The sequence below is a fragment of the Pygocentrus nattereri genome, chromosome 22 (genome assembly GCF_015220715.1).
Source record: "Pygocentrus nattereri isolate fPygNat1 chromosome 22, fPygNat1.pri, whole genome shotgun sequence".
In the NCBI taxonomy this organism is placed as follows: Eukaryota; Metazoa; Chordata; class Actinopteri; order Characiformes; family Serrasalmidae; genus Pygocentrus; species Pygocentrus nattereri.
The window spans coordinates 13,457,184-13,475,890 of NC_051232.1; the positions used below are offsets into that span (position 1 = coordinate 13,457,184).

The 18,707-nt window shown below is 37.8% G+C and overlaps 1 protein-coding gene, 1 non-coding gene and 1 pseudogene across 2 annotated transcripts; all 3 read right to left on the reverse strand.

Annotated features, from left to right (window-relative positions):
* Window positions 1-2,364: 2,364 nt before the first annotated feature.
* LOC108414417 (mucin-5AC-like) lies at window positions 2,365-15,644 on the reverse strand. Its single transcript, XM_037532709.1, has 19 exons — window positions 15,563-15,644; window positions 13,002-13,061; window positions 11,058-12,899; window positions 10,770-10,897; window positions 10,540-10,601; window positions 10,277-10,398; window positions 9,832-10,160; window positions 9,065-9,129; window positions 8,013-8,188; window positions 7,677-7,789; window positions 7,538-7,602; window positions 7,074-7,252; window positions 6,395-6,687; window positions 5,618-5,682; window positions 5,094-5,269; window positions 4,758-4,870; window positions 4,619-4,683; window positions 4,155-4,333; window positions 2,365-3,758 (listed from the first exon to the last, which is right to left on the reverse strand). Exons 2-19 carry the CDS (start codon window positions 13,039-13,041, stop codon window positions 3,667-3,669), a joined length of 4,104 nt encoding a protein of 1,367 aa, XP_037388606.1. The 5' UTR covers window positions 13,042-13,061; window positions 15,563-15,644; the 3' UTR covers window positions 2,365-3,666.
* Window positions 6,017-6,124, reverse strand: LOC119262113. Its single transcript, XR_005129431.1, has one exon. It is a non-coding gene; the product is annotated as a U6 spliceosomal RNA (small nuclear RNA).
* On the reverse strand, window positions 9,499-9,561 carry LOC119262116 (annotated as a pseudogene).
* Window positions 15,645-18,707: the final 3,063 nt, after the last annotated feature.

Here is an 18,707-nt window from a genome sequence, read left to right on the forward strand (position 1 = left end):
TGTACTTCTCTACCAACACTCTCAATGCAAAAATTGCATCTGTGGTACTCTTTCTGGGCATGAAACCAAACTGCTTATCACTGATCTGAACCTCTCGCCTTAGCCTTGCTTCAACAACTCTTTCCCATACCTTCATGGTGTGGCTCATCAACTTTATACCTCTGTAGTTACTGCAGCTCTGCACATCACCCTTGCTCTTAAAAATGGGGACCAGTACACTGCTTCTCCACTCATCAGGCATCCTCTCACTCTCCAGGATTTTGTTAAACAACCTGGTTAAATAGTCCACTGCCTTCTCTCCTAAACATCTCCATACCTCCACAGGTATGTCATCTGGACCAACTGCCTTTCCATTCTTCATCCTTTTTACAGCTGCCCTCACTTCCATCTTACCAATTCTCTGCACTTCCTGATTCACTATCTCTCCCCCCATTGTCCTCCTCTCTCTCTCATTTTCCTCATTCATTAGTTCTTCAAAGTATTCCTTCCATTTACTCAACACTCTCTATTCACTCACTAGTACATTTCCCTCTCTATCCTTTATCAGCCTAACCTGCTGTACATCCTTTCCAGCTCTATCTCTCTGTTTAGCCAAGCGATACAAGTCCTTTACTCCTTTACTGTCCAGCCTCTCATACAGCTCATCATAGGCCTGAGCCTTTGCCACCATTCTTTTCGCTATGCGACTAGCCTCACAGTACTCCTGCCTACTTCCTTCATCTCTCTGGTTATCCCACTTATTCTTAGCTGCCTTCTTCTGAATACTCTCCTGGACTTCCTCATTCCACCATCAACTTTCATTGTCTTCTTTCCTCTGACCAGACGAAACACCCAACATCTTTTTACCAGTTTCTCTCACCACCTTAGCTGTAGTTTCCCAGTCCTCAGGTAGCTCCTCACTGCCCCCAAGGACCTGTTGCAATTTTTCCCTGAAATGCCTGCAACCATCCTCCTCCTTTAGCTTCCACCATCTAATCTTTGGCTCTGTCTTCACTCTCTTCCTCTTCTTTGTTTCTAATCTCATTCTACAGACAATCACCCTATGCTGCCTTGCTACACTTTCCCCTGGTACCACTTTACAATCTCCAATTTCCTTTAGGTGGCATCTCCTGCTACGGATATAATCCATCTGTGTGCACCTCCCTCCACTCTTGTATGTCACCCCATGTTCTTCCCTTTTCTCAAAATACATGTTCTTCCCTCTTCTCAAAATACATGTTCACAGCCATTTCCATTCTCTTTGCAAAATCTACAACCATCTGACCTTCCGCATTTCTGTCTTTCACAGCATACATACCCAGCACCTCTTCATCCCCTCTGTTCCCTTCACCAACATGTCCATTGAAGTCTGCACCAATCACCAATCTCTCCTCTCTAGGGACACCATCTACCACTTCATCCATCTTACTCCAAAATTCCTCTTTCTCCTCTAACTGACAACCAACCTGTGGTGCATATGAACTGACCACATTCAAAATCACACCATCAACCTCCAACTTAAGGCTCATGAACCTGTCCGACACTTTCTTTACATCCAGAACACTTTTCCCAAGCTGTTCCTTTAGGATTATCCCTACTCCATTTCTCTTCCTCTCTACACCATGATAGAACAGTTTGAATCCACCTCCAATGTTCCTGGCCTTGCTTCCTTTCCATCTGGTCTCCTGGACACACAGAATATTTACCTTCCTTCTCTCCATCATGTCTGCAAGCTCTCTGCCTTTACCAGTCCCTATGTTCAGAGTCCCTACTCTAGCCTCCATACTCCTGCCTTTCCTTCTCTCTTGCTGCCTTCTAACCCGCCTTCCTCCTCTCCTCTTTGATGGGCTTTGACCTACAGTAGTCCAATTTCCACCGGCACCCTGCTGGTCAACACCACTGGAGGCAGTCGTTGTTAATCCAGTATGGCAATCACATTTGTGATCCGCATGATAGTTTTGGCACAAGTTTTACACTGGATGCCCTTCCTGACGCAACCCTCACCATTTATCCAGGCTTTGGGGATAAAAGGGAAAGTTGATTTGAAGTTGACTTGTTTTTTGTTGTTGTTGTATATGAATGTAAATTGAAATACAAAACAAATAAACATATTTCAGTTTTGACATTTTTATGATTTCAGTTTGAGAGACAACATGTAACAGATGCAGCTTATCCAAAAATCAGAAAATTATTTTCTTGTAATAGTAATTTCAAGTGTCTCTAGTGTGCTTTAGATCAAGAACCTATGCAGAAGGGCCAAGAACAGGAATAAATGAAGTTTGCTATAATATTAAGGGTCAGGCTTGTAGAAGTAATAAAGATCAGCCATAAAACCTTTACTTGACTCAAGTGGCAGCCAATGTTAAAAAAAATATATAGAGCAAATAGATATTGGACTTTTTATTTTGAAACAATTAATACAATGTACTTTCATTTACTTGGCCATTTTCATTCAAAACCTTCTCACCACTCAGACCGTTGTTATTTTCCTGAAGAATAGCTCTTTTGCCTTTCTAAGTTCATTGCTGCAACACAGACACATGATTGTACAGCTCACAGTAATGACAGAAATACAAAGAGTTAGTCATTCCGTAGTGTTTTATGACTATGCAAATGAAATAAATCAGAGTCAATTTAACTCAAATCCAATTAATTCTTACAATATATATATATATATATATATATATATATATAAATAAAACAGGATTAACATGATAGAGCTACATACCTTTCATCATAGAGCTCAGTCATGGAGCTCATCTAATGGCAGTAGCAGAGGTACAATAATACACTGCAATATTATGTACTAGGGTTAAATTTAAAAATGTAAATAATTTATGCATCTTTGCATCTGCAAGAATCTATTTAATACACTAATTTCTTTTATTTATGAATTAATCTATACCAAATTTAAAACAGATTTCATCAGGACTTCAAATTTACCACCCAAAAAATGTATAAACTAGGCTTTGTACTTGGACGCCCTTATAAATCTGTCTTTGAACTCAAACATTCAGTATAAAAACAATTTTTTTCATCTTTCTTGTAAATGCACTTTGTCATTGACCCATAACATGTGCTCATATATTGACCCATAACAATGTAATTTCAACAAAACAGAATTAATCATTTTTATTTAACACTCATGAACTCTTCTTAAAATATATAAAAGTTATGACATGCCTGAACTACTGAATACTATTCATTATGTAGCTCTCGCTCATCTGATGGCAGTAGCAGAGGTACAGATATCCTTAAGGATGTAGAGATAAATGACCATTTTATTTCTTTACCCACAACTAGACTCCTTATATCTGCATATAAACCATTATTACCAATAGTAGCATAATTTACTTTTCTAAAGTATTCTGAAGGTTTCATGCATGTCAGGAGATTTAACTGATGCCAAAAATATTTGTAGAAGGCCTAGAAATAAACTCCTGGGGCTCGGAAAGCAAACTGCAACCTGGGTATCAGTGTGAATATCACAATTTTTAATGGTAACTGACAGTGATGTCAGTACATTACGCAAATTATTCTCAGTTTACAATGGATTAATTTAATAAACAGTGTTTATGATGCATTTAGAGTTAAACTATGGGGCCCCAATGTAAGGTTTCTTGCAAATAGTTGGTGCATTTGAGAACTAAAGTCAGGAATAAATGTGAATGGTAGACATCATCATTCTTAGCTGGACCATGTGACTAGAAGTGAGATGGCCACCATGAAGATCGCTGTGAACACGCTGATCTTGCTGCTGACTTCACTTGATGATATTACTGTAACACAAAGAAATATAAAAGAATGAATATTGAATGACATCAGCGGAACTGTCACAAGTCTAAGTAATTCAACACAACTTAAAAAGAACATTTTATACATCCTTACAAATTAGCATGTATGACTATACATGGCAAAAGTGTACTTTTCATATACAGAAACATTGCTAAGAGTCTACAATTCTAAGTCATGAACAGTTAGATTCTTCAAACTCCAACCTGAAATGTACAAGGGAGCATTAAAGATACCACATGGACTTTGTGTTCATTAAAAGATGGTACTTTGAAAGCATGTATGCACACTTTTTTGTGTTATCTCTTTAAAAGCTTTTGTATCACAGTACTAAAAATCAATCTACAGTGCTTATTGATGATTCATTTGTCTAAATTACTTACCAGTGCCATTTACTATGATTTTTGAGGTGAAGATCTGGAAGGGGAGGCTGTTATTTTTAGCTGCTCTAATTATAGTTTGTCCAATCTGGGTGGTGTTGGGCAGTGTAGCAGATGCTCCAAAAGACAAATCCATAGAGTTTTGGATCATTCTTACCAATGTAAGGCTGTAACCTCCATCACTGGATGGCCAAACATAAAGTGAGTGAAGACAAAAGAATTATGATGAACTTTTTCTACTATAATTAGTAGAAAATAAGCATATTAAATGAATGTAAGAGAAATACACAAAATCATCGGTCCAATCCAACTATTACTCTAAGTACCTTAGAAGCCACTTACACAATATTTCTAAGTAAATCCAACATTTCTTTTTAGACATGACTGAGCAATGATTCAAACTAATATAATTCCTCATTTCTTTGGTCTGGCCTGACTGCAAATAGATCAAGAAACACCATAAGTACCTGAAATTTGTCAGTGCCAAGCTACTGAATGCTGAAGGATAGTCAGCAGTGAAAAAAGGCTCGAGCTGCAAAATTAAAGAATGAATAAGTGGTTAACAAGAATTGTTCTGAAATCACTGAGATGTGATATCATACTTACTCCTGTTTTGATCATTGATGACCTGGCTGTGAATAAAGCTGAAGTGGGATTTGAGAGATCCGTTACAAAAGTGCCATTCGTGAAAATTACCACAGTGACAATCTTCGGAGAACCTGGAGAAATAACGACAGGATGCAAATTTCTTAATGTGGGAGTACAGTGCTTGATATTTGCTTTGCTGAACCTGTGAATTATGGCAACATACAAGGTGGACAGTAACATTAAATGTAATTTTAAAGTCTTTATCCTAAACTGTCTTAGCACTGTCAAGAACAGTTCTCTCTTCAGTTGGAAGAAAGACGAATCTGCGCACTTTGGTATCCAGGTTCAACTTACTGACAACAGTAATGGAGGTGGGGTCCACTGGCAATGTGAAACCTGAGTTTGGATTTGATATAGCCTCTTTCAGAGTGCTCACGATTTCAGTAGCGGCTGGGATGGGTTTTGTGGAGTTCTCGTTGAATATCAACTGGACATCTGCTTCTACGTTTTGATCACGTGTGGTCCCAGGTCTGGGGAAAAAAAATAAAACACTGGATTTGACTATGCTCCACACTGACTATGCTCCACTTAAGATTTTTAGTTTTTCTGAACATTTACATTTACATCTTATGTGGTACAAAAAACGCTGAAGCCTGACAAGGACATTCTGCACAAGAATGTCTAACACTTTCTTTTAAAGAGTTGGATCTGTCAAAGGTATGTACTGAGGAATCTTCAGCCTAGTTTGTAATTGTGATTCACCACCTCAGTATGAAATATGAAGATTACTATAGCATGGATAAGGTCATATCTTAATATTACACACTATATGTTTGAAATTAAAGGTCAGTTTCTAGTTATGTTATATCAACTCTTACCTAAAACCTATCACAACGGTCCTGACGAAGAGAATCCCATATTGTAATTTGTAGATTTTGTCAAACTGCAAAGAGATTTGTAGTATTATCCACAGATATTACACTTTTTACAGTTTTTTTTTCATTCATTTTTTTTCATTCATTCATTTTTTCGAGTCATTTCAGCTTTCAGATTTAACAGATATTGGCCAGATTCATAAATACACCAGCAGATTTAACTTGATGTTAAGACCAAATAATATCACACCTTTTCTCATTAATTTTTTTCTCTTTGCATTATATGTGGTGCTGCCACCCTTTTCCCTCACTTGCATGTGCTGTCAGCCATTTGTAACAATACACCAAAAATTTTAACAATTGTAACAATTTTACCAAAAAACAACACCTGATAACTTCCATGATAAGAGGATGCTTCTATCCATTAGGATCGAGCATTGTGGTAAGAGGGGCCATGCTAATCTTCTCTGTATCAATCCAATTTTAGTATGCGCTGCCGTAGCAGGCAGTGTAAAAATACAGTTATTAAGAGAAGCATTGAATTATTTAACTTTAGATTTATATTTATATTTAGATATAGATATATTTTGTAATTTTACCAAATTTTGATTGCCATTTATCTAGAATACACATCAAAATGCCACCACACTATATAGGGACAGGTGTGCTAATTACTTGCACAGTATAGCATGCTTTCCACTGAGTTTTATGAATCTGGCCTGTAGTCTGTCATTAATATAGCACAAATGTTCTGAAGTGATGTATTAATCTGACACTCACTGATACTACCACTATGCTGGCTAAGCTTTGGAACTGCTCACTCTGAGGGTCACTCAGCTGTACCACATAGACTTGCTGTATGACAATCTGTAGAGCAACTGTTGGGGGTGGACGTGTTGGTGCAGCTGTTGTTGTTGCTGCTGTTGTGGTAGTAGTAGTTCTTGTGGTAGTAGTAGTTGTAGTAGTAGTTGTTGTAGTAGTAGTTGTAGTAGTAGTTGTTGGACTAGTGGTTGTTAGAATAGTTGTTGCAGTAGTTGCAGTAGGAGGACTTAATGATGTTCCCGATGTAATGCCTGTATTGAATTGAATGAATATTGAATGACATTAGCGGAACTGTCACAAGTCTAAGTAATTCAACACAACTTAAAAAGAACATTTTATACATCCTTACAAATTAGCATGTATGACTATACATGGCAAAAGTGTACTTTTCATATACAGAAACATTGCTAAGAGTCTACAATTCTAAGTTCATGAACAGTTAGATTCTTCAAACTCCAACCTGAAATGTACAAGGGAGCATTAAAGATACCACATGGACTTTGTGTTCATTAAAAGATGGTACTTTGAAAGCATATATGCACACTTTTTTGTGTTATCTCTTTAAAAGCTTTTGTATCACAGTACTAAAAATCAATCTACAGTGCTTATTGATGATTCATTTGTCTAAATTACTTACCAGTGCCATTTACTATGATTTTTGAGGTGAAGATCTGGAAGGGGAGGCTGTTATTTTTAGCTGCTCTAATTATAGTTTGTCCAATCTGGGTGGTGTTGGGCAGTGTAGCAGATGCTCCAAAAGACAAATCCATAGAGTTTTGGATCATTCTTTCCAATGTAAGGCTGTAACCTCCATCACTGGATGGCCAAACATAAAGTGAGTGAAGACAAAAGAATTATGATGAACTTTTTCTACTATAATTAGTAGAAAATAAGCATATTAAATGAATGTAAGAGAAATACACAAAATCATCGGTCCAATCCAGCTATTACTCTAAGTACCTTAGAAGCCACTTACACAATATTTCTAAGTAAATCCAACAATTCTTTTTAGACATGACTGAGCAATGATTCAAACTAATATAATTCCTCATTTCTTTGGTCTGGCCTGACTGCAAATAGATCAAGAAACACCATAAGTACCTGAAATTTGTCAGTGCCAAGCTACTGAATGCTGAAGGATAGTCAGCAGTGAAAAAAGGCTCGAGCTGCAAAATTAAAGAATGAATAAGTGGTTAACAAGAATTGTTCTGAAATCACTGAGATGTGATATCATACTTACTCCTGTTTTGATCATTGATGACCTGGCTGTGAATAAAGCTGAAGTGGGATTTGAGAGATCCGTTACAAAAGTGCCATTCGTGAAAATTACCACAGTGACAATCTTCGGAGAACCTGGAGAAATAACGACAGGATGCAAATTTCTTAATGTGGGAGTACAGTGCTTGATATTTGCTTTGCTGAACCTGTGAATTATGGCAACATACAAGGTGGACAGTAACATTAAACATAATTTTAAAGTCTTTATCCTAAACTGTCTTAGCACTGTCAAGAACAGTTCTCTCTTCAGTTGGAAGAAAGACGAATCTGCGCACTTTGGTATCCAGGTTCAACTTACTGACAACAGTAATGGAGGTGGGATCCACTGGCAATGTGAAACCTGAGTTTGGATTTGATATAGCCTCTTTCAGAGTGCTCACGATTTCAGTAGCGGCTGGGATGGGTTTTGTGGAGTTCTCGTTGAATATCAACTGGACATCTGCTTCTACGTTTTGATCACGTGTGATCCCAGGTCTGGGGAAAAAAAATAAAACACTGGATTTGACTATGCTCCACACTGACTATGCTCCACTTAAGATTTTTAGTTTTTCTGAACATTTACATTTACATCTTATGTGGTACAAAAAACGCTGAAGCCTGACAAGGACATTCTGACTGAACAACCAGACTGTGGAACAGACAGTAGAACAGTGTTCTGCCCTACCCACCCCATTGCCACCCCATACGAACTCAATGCACTCTGCACTTTATCCTGCACTCCATTACTTTACTTCACTTTACACTGCACATTCGGACTCAGTCTCTACCATGCACTTTACTCTAAGCTACTCTAAGTCACCTACTGGACTATCTCCGTACTTACACACATACATAGATTATTGCACATGTACACAGCAATGCAGTATCCTTATTTTATGACTTTTTACCTCACATTCAGTGCAATAAGATTATGCATATAATTATGTACATAATGTCTGTGTATATTGTTAAAGTTGGTTTACTGTATATTTCTATATTTATATATATATCCTTTTTTTTTTTTTTTTTTTTTGTACTCCATGTTGTATTTACTGTCGCTGCATTCAGTGGGAACTTGCACCCAAGTTTTTCACTCACCTGTACTCCTGTACTCTCGTGATGTGACAATAAATCTGATTTGATTTGATTTGATTTGATTTCTGCACAAGAATGTCTAACACTTTCTTTTAAAGAGTTGGATCTGTCAAAGGTATGTACTGAGGAATCTTCAGCCTAGTTTGTAATTGTGATTCACCACCTCAGTATGAAATATGAAGATTACTATAGCATGGATAAGGTCATATCTTAATATTACACACTATATGTTTGAAATTAAAGGTCAGTTTCTAGTTATGTTATATCAACTCTTACCTAAAAGCTATCACAACGGTCCTGACGAAGAGAATCCCATATTGTAATTTGTAGATTTTGTCCAACTGCAAAGAGATTTGTAGTATTATCCACAGATATTACACTTTTTACAGTTTTTTTTTCATTCATTTTTTTTCATTCATTCATTTTTTCGAGTCATTTCAGCTTTCAGATTTAACAGATATTGGCCAGATTCATAAATACACCAGCAGATTTAACTTGATGTAAAGACCAAATAATATCACACCTTTTCTCATTAATTTTTTTCTCTTTGCATTATATGTGGTGCTGCCACCCTTTTCCCTCACTTGCATGTGCTGTCAGCCATTTGTAACAATACACCAAAAATTTTAACAATTTACCAAAAAACAACACCTGATAACTTCCATGATAAGAGGATGCTTCTATCCATTAGGATCGAGGATTGTGGTAAGAGGGGCCATGCTAATCTTCTCTGTATCAATCCAATTTTAGTATGCGCTGCCGTAGCAGGCAGTGTAAAAATACAGTTATTAAGAGAAGCATTGAATTATTTAACTTTAGATTTATATTTATATTTAGATATAGATATATTTTGCAATTTTACCAAATTTTGATTGCCATTTATCTAGAATACACATCAAAATGCCACCACACTATATAGGGACAGGTGTGCTAATTACTTGCACAGTATAGCATGCTTTCCACTGAGTTTTATGAATCTGGCCTGTAGTCTGTCATTAATATAGCACAAATGTTCTGAAGTGATGTATTAATCTGACACTCACTGATACTACCACTATGCTGGCTAAGCTTTGGAACTGCTCACTCTGAGGGTCACTCAGCTGTACCACATAGACTTGCTGTATGACAATCTGTAGAGCAAATGTTGGGGGTGGACGTGTTGGTGCAGCTATTGTTGTTGTTGCTGTTGTTGTGGTAGTAGTAGTTCTTGTGGTAGTAGTAGTTGTAGTAGTAGTTGTTGCAGTTGATGGAGTAGTTGTTGCAGTTGTTGCAGTTGTTGCAGTAGTTGCGGTTGTTGGAACTTGAGTTGTGGTAGTTGTGGTGGACACCAATAATGTTGGAATCTGAGTTGTAGATGTAGTTGTTGTTATCACTATGAATAACATGAGACATGATCACGATTCAGATAATGAACCCTCAAAATATCAGAAGCTGAAATGCTACTTTTGCATAAGACTTTGTATTACAAAAAACATGATTTGTACTTACCACTAGCTGCTATGATACTGAGAGATGTGTTTGCACTTAGTACAGTGGTAACAACTTCAGTGTCATTGGGTGCACTTCCAGCACTAAACTCTAAATTCATAAGTGTGATGATTGACCCTGCCCTAAGCAAATAAAAGTAGATTTGAAAAGGCTATATGTCAGACATGTGACACACATACACTCATAACATATGATGATATAAAGCTGATATTTAAACTAAAATTTTTAATAAAAATAGACTTTAAAATAAAAAAAATACCCACTTGAAACTAATTACCGTCAGCTTGAAGAAGGTAGTAAATTTTGCCTTGAATACTGGTTCCAACTGTAAACCAAGAGGTCTCAAATTCAAATTCAACATTCAATCCCACAGCAAGCAAGTATGTTTCTTTTTGATAAAATAACATTTCTCACATTAAAAAGAAAGGTTTGTATGTATGCTACTTAGGCATGAAAGCTGTATTCATATAGTGTTTTACTGTCCAGTACAGACCTCTGATTTGACCCTTTCTGAACGCTGGATGAAGGCAGCTGAAGATGAGTTCAGTAGGTCAGAACTAAATATTTCATTGCTGGTAAAGCTTATTTGTTTTACATCAGAAGCTGCTGTGGTAGTGGCAACTGTAGAAAAGGTTGAAAAGAAAAAAGTTACAAAGCTCAACAAGAAGAATATCAAATAAATGTAACAAAATTTTCACAGCCATTTAAGGTTTGAGAATGCTCATGAGTGGAATGTAAGCAAGGAAGCAAGGAACATAATTTAAGGTTTCCAATGTCATACCTGCTGTTGGTGAAAGACTTGATGTTGGTTGTGTTGTGACTCCTGTAGATGCTGATATAACACTAACACCTGTTGATGGGCCCTGTGTGATGACTGTATTTGATCCAGCAGGTGAACTCGGTGATGGTCCTGATGTGGCTACTGTAGATACTAATGTACTGCCAGCACTTGCTGTTGCTCCTGGTGTGACACCTGTAGTTGATCCGACAGGACTACTGGATGGTAGGTATGATGTGACTACTGTAGATGCTGTTATGTTACTAGCTGTTGGTTGTATAAGTGTGATACTTGTACTTGATATTGCAGAACTTGGAGATAGTCCTGGTATGACAGATGTAGATGCTGGTGCGTTACTAAAAGTTGATTTTTCTAGTGCTGTACCTGTTGGATATGATGGACTTGATGGTGGTCCAGATGTAATGCTAATAGATGCTGATGCATTGCTAGAAACTGTTGGTGGTCCTTGTGTGATATCTGTAGATGACCTGCTAGGTGGACTTAATGATGTTCCTGATGTAATGCCTGTAGACGGTGGTGCATAACTAACACTTGTTGGTGATCCAAGTGTGATACCTGTTGCTGATCCAGTAGGGGGACTTAATGATGTTCCCGATATAATGCCTGTAGATGGTGGTGCATAACTAACGCTTGTTGGTGATCCAATTATAATACCTGAAGCTGATCCAGTAGGGGGACTTAATGATGTTCCCAATGTAATGCCTGTAGATGTTGGTGCATAACTATCCCTGGTTGATGGACCTAATGTGATACCTGTAGGTGACTGAGTAGGAGGACTTAATGATGGTCCCGATGTAGTGCCTATAGATGGTGATGCAAAACTAACGCTTGTTGGTGATCCAAGTGTGATTCCTGTTGCTGATCCAGTAGGGGGACTTAATGATGTTCCCGATGTAATGCCTGTAGACGGTGGTGCATAACTAACACTTGTTGGTGATCCAAGTGTGATACCTGTTGCTGATCCAGTAGGGGGACTTAATGATGTTCCCGATGTAATGCCTGTAGACGGTGGTGCATAACTAACACTTGTTGGTGATCCAAATGTGATACCAGTAGCTGATCCAGTAGGGGGACTTAATGATGTTCCTGTTGTAATGCCTGTAGACGGTGGTGCATAACTAACACTGGTTGATTGTCCCAATGTTGGAACAGTAGGTGATTCTGGAGGATTTGATTGTGGTCCTAATGTGACACCTGGGCTTGCTGATGCCACTGTGTTACCTGTTGTTCCAGCAGGAGAACTTGGTGATCCTGATGTACCTCCTGTTGAAGATCCCAGTATAATACCTGTAGTTGATCCAGACAAAGGACTTGATGATATTCCAGATGTGATTACTGTAGGTAATGAAGTATTACTGACACCTGTTGATGTTCCCTGTGGGATACCTGTAGTTGATGTAGCAGGAGCACTAGGTGACGGTTCTGACGTGTTACCTGTAGATGCCGCCATTGTAATTGAACCTGTTGCTGGACTTGAGACATTACTTGCTGGTAATGTGGCAGTGGTACTTGATTCAGAAGTTAGACCTGCAGTTGATCTGATGGTGACATTGGTCCATGTTGTAGTGACACCTGTTGTTGATTCCACAGTGGTGCCCGTTGTTGAATTGGCAGTGGATTCCACTGTGATGCCATTAGTTGCATTTGTTCCTGCTGAGACACCTGTAGCGGACACTGTTGTAGGGTCTGTCGATCCATTAGTATATACTGAAACATTTGTTGTGGTGGGTGCATCGGTAACATTTGTGTAGTCAGCAACTGTGGAATATGTTGTAGAGTCTGTGGTGCTGGTATCTGCCTGTGCATTGACAGCATTCAATGCAGCTGTTTCAAGGGTACAAACATAATATTCACTTGGTTTGAAAACTCTTGAAGGAACTCTTAAAGTGATATCAGTAAAAGAAAAACATGTTTTAGGGAACTTACCCACTACCATAAAAACTGTAGCTAGTGCTTTTCCATTCATCTTGATTGTTCTCTTAACACCTTTAAAAGATATTGTGTACATTAAACTGTAGTATTTTAAGGGTCAACAAATTTTATTCTACAATTTTATTCCATTCTTTTCTATTCTGTTTATTCTGTTTTATGTTGTGTGTTTAAGTAGAATTCTCAACTTAGAGAATTTAAGTTGAGAACTGCAGTGGATTCTTGTCATTGATTCTTGTTGTCGAGAACATGCATGTAGTATGGACTAATACTGAATTGATAGATCAAATGAGATTTTTACAGATCTCTCTGTCATCTCCACCAGATTTCTAACTGTAAACTAAATGGTTTTAGTTCACCCTGGCAATCAAAGAGTAGAAATGTGACTTTGGATGAGGCATTCAAAAGTAAATACAGTTCACAGACACACACACACACACACACACACACACACACGCACACATCTACGAATTAATGTGAACAAACTAGCTACCATGGCTACAGCCCCAGACATGACTCCCGAAGTACAATAAAGCCAAAATATAGTGCTACTGAACTTCAGCAACAGAGACAAACTGAGAGAGAGTAAAGGGCTAACAGTGATTGACAGTGCCTTTGTGCTTGGTGTTTGCTGCAACAAGTTTAGCCAGGCAGAATATATTTCAACATCTCTAGACTTAAGAGTGTTAAATGGGTAGCCAGTTTCTGCTCCCAAAGAAAAAAAATACACTCATCCTTTGAATCATCCCCAACCAAGATTGAGCAGAATACTTTGAAAAAGTAGTGAATACTGAATACTGTCCTAAATGTATTGAGGAATGCATTCCATTGCAATGCATAAAACAGTAGCACATTCAATATTCATTTAGAATACATTTGGAATATGCATGTTATAAATGTTTTCAATTACACTGTTCCTCACTGTTACTGGTTGGCAGTTTTCTGTGTATAGATCTTCTGTTGTAGTATGTTCCTTTAAAAAAATCACTTATTCTATTAGCTTTCACTGCTTGCTTCAGTTCACTGCTGCTTGCATCATCCCACTGCTGTCTCCTGAACAAAATCCCAAACCCAACATCTTTTACATTTAACAAAGTAGTTCAGTGTGATTGTCAGTTGCTAGCATGTATGTAATTCGCCATAAAGCATGAGTCCAGTGTAACACTAAAGCTAAGCTTGTCACTTCTGAACATGAGGAGATTGTTCTGTTCTGTCATCTTTCAAAAGAGTTAATTAACACTGAGATTGAACTGGCTCATCACATTTATCAGTCTATTTAGGCAGTACCAGAGCTTTAATATTGCTCAGTGAGTATTCTAAAAGTGTTCTCTTAAAAAAGGAAAAAATAACTATATTCTGAATACTGCCTTTGCAATATTCTGAAAGCTTGTACTCTGTTACATCCCAACTCTATACTTAATGCATCATCAAATTCTTCACATTCTGAAAAAACTGATGGCATGGCAGTGTTTTTCTACTTTTCTTTCTGTCAATGTTTGGTGAATGCCTGATTAATTCTGCATGCAAGTGAAGTTCTTAGAACTGAATACCATCAGATTTGAATATTTGTTTTTTGCTATATCATCTAGATAATATGGAGTTGAATTGCCTGCAACTATGGTGACATTCACTGGCACTAAATAAATTATAGGACTTTTGCTTTCAGTAACACGTCATTTGGATAGCCCCTCATAGATGCCTTGTAAATGCTTGTCTTGCATTTAACTTACATTCTGCAGATCATCTATTATGTGCACCAATAACCCTGCTTCTAACCTTAAACCTAACCTTAACCTCTCCCCAAAACATAATCCTAATCCTCTCCTTGGTTGTATGATTCATTTACAGAGATCCTAATTATTTGGTGTGAATAGGACAGACCAGTGGTAGTTCATCATTATGTGAGGATTTTTCTTCTTAAGCTCTAACTACCAAATCTTTTAGATCCAACTTTTATTTTAAATCCTTGTAATTATCCTTATTATTTTTGTGCAACAGATACATTTGAATCACACAAATTCAACTTTTAGTACTGCCTCTCGGGCTTGTTTCAGTCAGCAAGCATTTAAATATTTGGATAAATAAAATACATAAAATATATTCAAGTAGTATTTTAAAATTTTGATTATTTCACACCAATGGCTATTTAATAAACCTCTGTTTGACTTTGCATAGCTTCATGACATACCGACAGACCCTTACGCAGGCTTTACAGAGTGAATGTGACTTTATTTGCACAATTTGTTAAGCTTTTAGGAAGAAAAAGACAAACTAGAAAGAACAATAGAAAAAGAGACATAAAATTTAACAAAAAATTGTATTGCTTGGTGAGATCTAGTTCTATTATTTATTCTGTGAATTAGTATTCAACGATTCTATTATTGATTGTTTTATCTGCAACTGCAAAAATCAACTAATTTAATGTGATCAAGCCTTCAATTCAGTAATGAGGTCTAATAATTTTTTTTAAGTTTATATCAGCAGAATTTCAGCCAGGAGAACATATGGCACTGAGGAGACAGAAAAAAAGGCTTTAAATTGTCAAATGTCAAACTCACCCAACTGCTCTACAAAACCAGCTTAATTCATTATTTGTGAACTGGTGGCCGTCGATTCCTAAAATCCTCGAAACCAGGCTACTCTAATAGTTACATGACGCAGGTTGGTAAAGTAGTTGTCACCTTTCTGTGGCCTTTTTTATAAGGTCACATGAAAGTGACGTGACACATTTTTCCATGACCAAGTTTACTTATCACACATTTTTGAGTTTGCTGTCTGTCTCGGTTGAAGGAAATTGTTTGCAGGTGCATTTTTTAAGTTTTTTTATCATCAGCATCTTCTCTAACTGACAGAAACAACACATGACAAATGTGGCTATGGGACAAATTGTGCTTCCACAGAAGTATGTTGCAGAGTGTCTTGTGATGTTAACTTCAAAAAGTAAAAAATTCTGTGTTCTTTTGAGAAACTACAAATTCTTCTAACACAAATATATATTTAGAGCAAATGTTCAGATTTTTGAAAAATATAGAAGGTTTCTCCGTACTGTGAATTCAGGCTTGTTGCTAAATTTTACCTGGTCATTGGAGTTACTGAAGTGATTTTACAAAAATACAGTGCCTTCATTCATTTAAATTGTGTATTCATCATAATGTATGATGAAATCATAGATAATAAATAGAAATAAACTGATACAAATGACAGTCACATTAATAGATTACATGTTCATTTTACATCTCTCATTCAAAGCATATCAGCATATCTCTAAATACGTAAAACAGGGTGGGTAGAGTGTTATCTGTCATTGCTAACATTTTTACTGGTAAACTGACAGCCTGTTTTTCAGCCTGTTAAAATGGCATTTGTACAGTTGAAAACATTAGTGCTTAGGATAACGTAAGCAAAAAAATACACAAAGTTAATAATCTAAATAACACAGCCTACACTGAAATTTCTCTGTCTCTGGGGGGGCTCTTCCTTAACTCTTTCATCGTGTTCTTCTTTGTGGATAATTGCATTAACTAGGAGGTTTAATAGCAGCAAAGGCAACATATCATCATAGGCTTTTTCAGGATTTTTGGGGGGATTTTCCCTGAATGAAAGAATGTAAAACAACAAAGTTTGTTTTTCCTGTTTGCAACAGCAACTTTATTAAATAAGGACAAACTTTTTCAGCTTCCAAGTTTTCATATAGAAATATTTATTTTTCCTGAATGTTGTTACATTGCGTGTTTCACAGTGTATCAACACAAAACAGCTTTACCATTATTAGAATAAACTCAAGATATTCAGTTAATTGAACACTGCAGCCTTAATTAAGTTGAGATTAAATTGATGGAATCTTTGCTGTTACAAAGTGTGTTACTTTTAAGAAATAAATATGCTTAAAGCTGCCTGTTTAAATTGCACATTTTCTAATGTAGGATCAAAAGACAATGATGTAAATCTAAGGCAGCATTACTATGCTTAATTAAACTTTTATTTAGAGATGTAGGGCATTTGTTGTTTTCTACAATGCTCAGAATTGAGTAAATAGTTTTTTTTGGTTGTGACCACAAGGACAGTGAGGAAGTGGTCACCTCAGGCTGTAGACTCACTGAGGGGCTGTCTGGAAGCTACACAATGGAATGTCCCATGTAAACCACATGGTGAGGACATTGATGCAATAACATCATTCATCACTGACTACATCAACTTCTGGATGAACTCTGTTGTACCCTCCAGGACTGTCTGATGCTTTCCCAACAACAAACCCTGGGTCACCAGTGACTAAAAGTCTCTGCTGAACCAGAAGAAAAGAACATTTATGGCAGTGGACAAGGAGGAACTGAAGAGAGTACAAAAAGAGCTTAAAACCTCAATTAAGAAGGCCAAAGAAGAGTACAAGTCCAAGCTGGAAAACAAACTAGGGCTGAATAACACTCATGATGTCGGGAGAGGCCTAAAAGACATCACTGGCTTCAACGCAGCTCTATTCCAGCAGAGGGAAAGCGCGAAAGGGTAAATGAGTTAAACCAATTCTTTGTGCTGTTTGACAGTGGCTCCTCTCCTTCTCCGTTGTGCCTGTCTCCTACATTACAGATTAACACTCTTACACAACTACACCATGGGCCATCCACAGCCTCACCTTCCTCCACCACAGCCATTCGCACCTGTGACCATCAGCAACCACTGTCTGCAATGGATGCCTTTCACCCCCACCCCCCACCCCCCACAACTGGATTGTCCAATGATGTTACATTCACTGCTAATCAGGTGAAGACTGAACTGAAAAAAACTCGGGCAGAACAAAGCAGCGGGTCCTAATGGCATTGAACCTAAGGTGCTGAAACTGTGCAGTGAAGCTGTGTGGAATTCTGCAGCATATCTTCAATCTGAGCTGTAGCTTAAAGAGAGTCACAGTTATGTAGAAGACCTCTGGTCAGAACAGCTCCCGACCATCTGCAGTTTGCATACTAGGATGGCACTGGTTTGGATTACGTAGTTAGGGGAGAAACTATGGCTGATGCATCATCTCATGGACAATGGACTATCTGACTGGATTACCCCACTATGTGCAACTGCAGGGCTGTCTCAGACATGGTTGTGTGCAGTGTCAGGGCAGAAATTCTCAGATGACATTGTGGCGTGCACAAGGAATGGACAGGAGGAGGAACACAGGAAGCTGGTTAAGGACTTTGTTGGCTGGTGTAAGCTGAACTAGCTGCAGCTAAACATCAGTAAGACTAAGGAGATGGTGCTGGACTTTAGGCAGTCCAGACCTGCCTTGTCACCAGTCACCATTGAGTGAGTTGATGTGGAGGTGGTTGAGACCTACAAATATCTGGGTGTGCACTTGGAAAACAAACTGGCCCGGAACTGTAATGCTCTCACAGTGTACAAGAGAGGCAAAAGCTGTCTTTACTTCCTGAAGAGGCTAAGGGCTTTTGGTTTGTGCACTAAGCTCCTACCAAGTCTGTAAGCATCACATTCTACCAGTCTGTTGTAGTGAGTGCTCTATTCTATGCTGTTGTGTGCTGGGGCAGCAGCATTAACAAAAGTGCTCTGAACAAAATAAACAAACTTATTAGGAAGGCTGGCTCTGTTGCAGGAGTCAAGCTGGACTCTTTGGAGGTTGTGGCAGAACAGAGGTCATTCAACAAGCTGTTAGCCATAATGAATAAAATGCCGCACCTTTTGCATGCTACACTGGATAAACAGAGA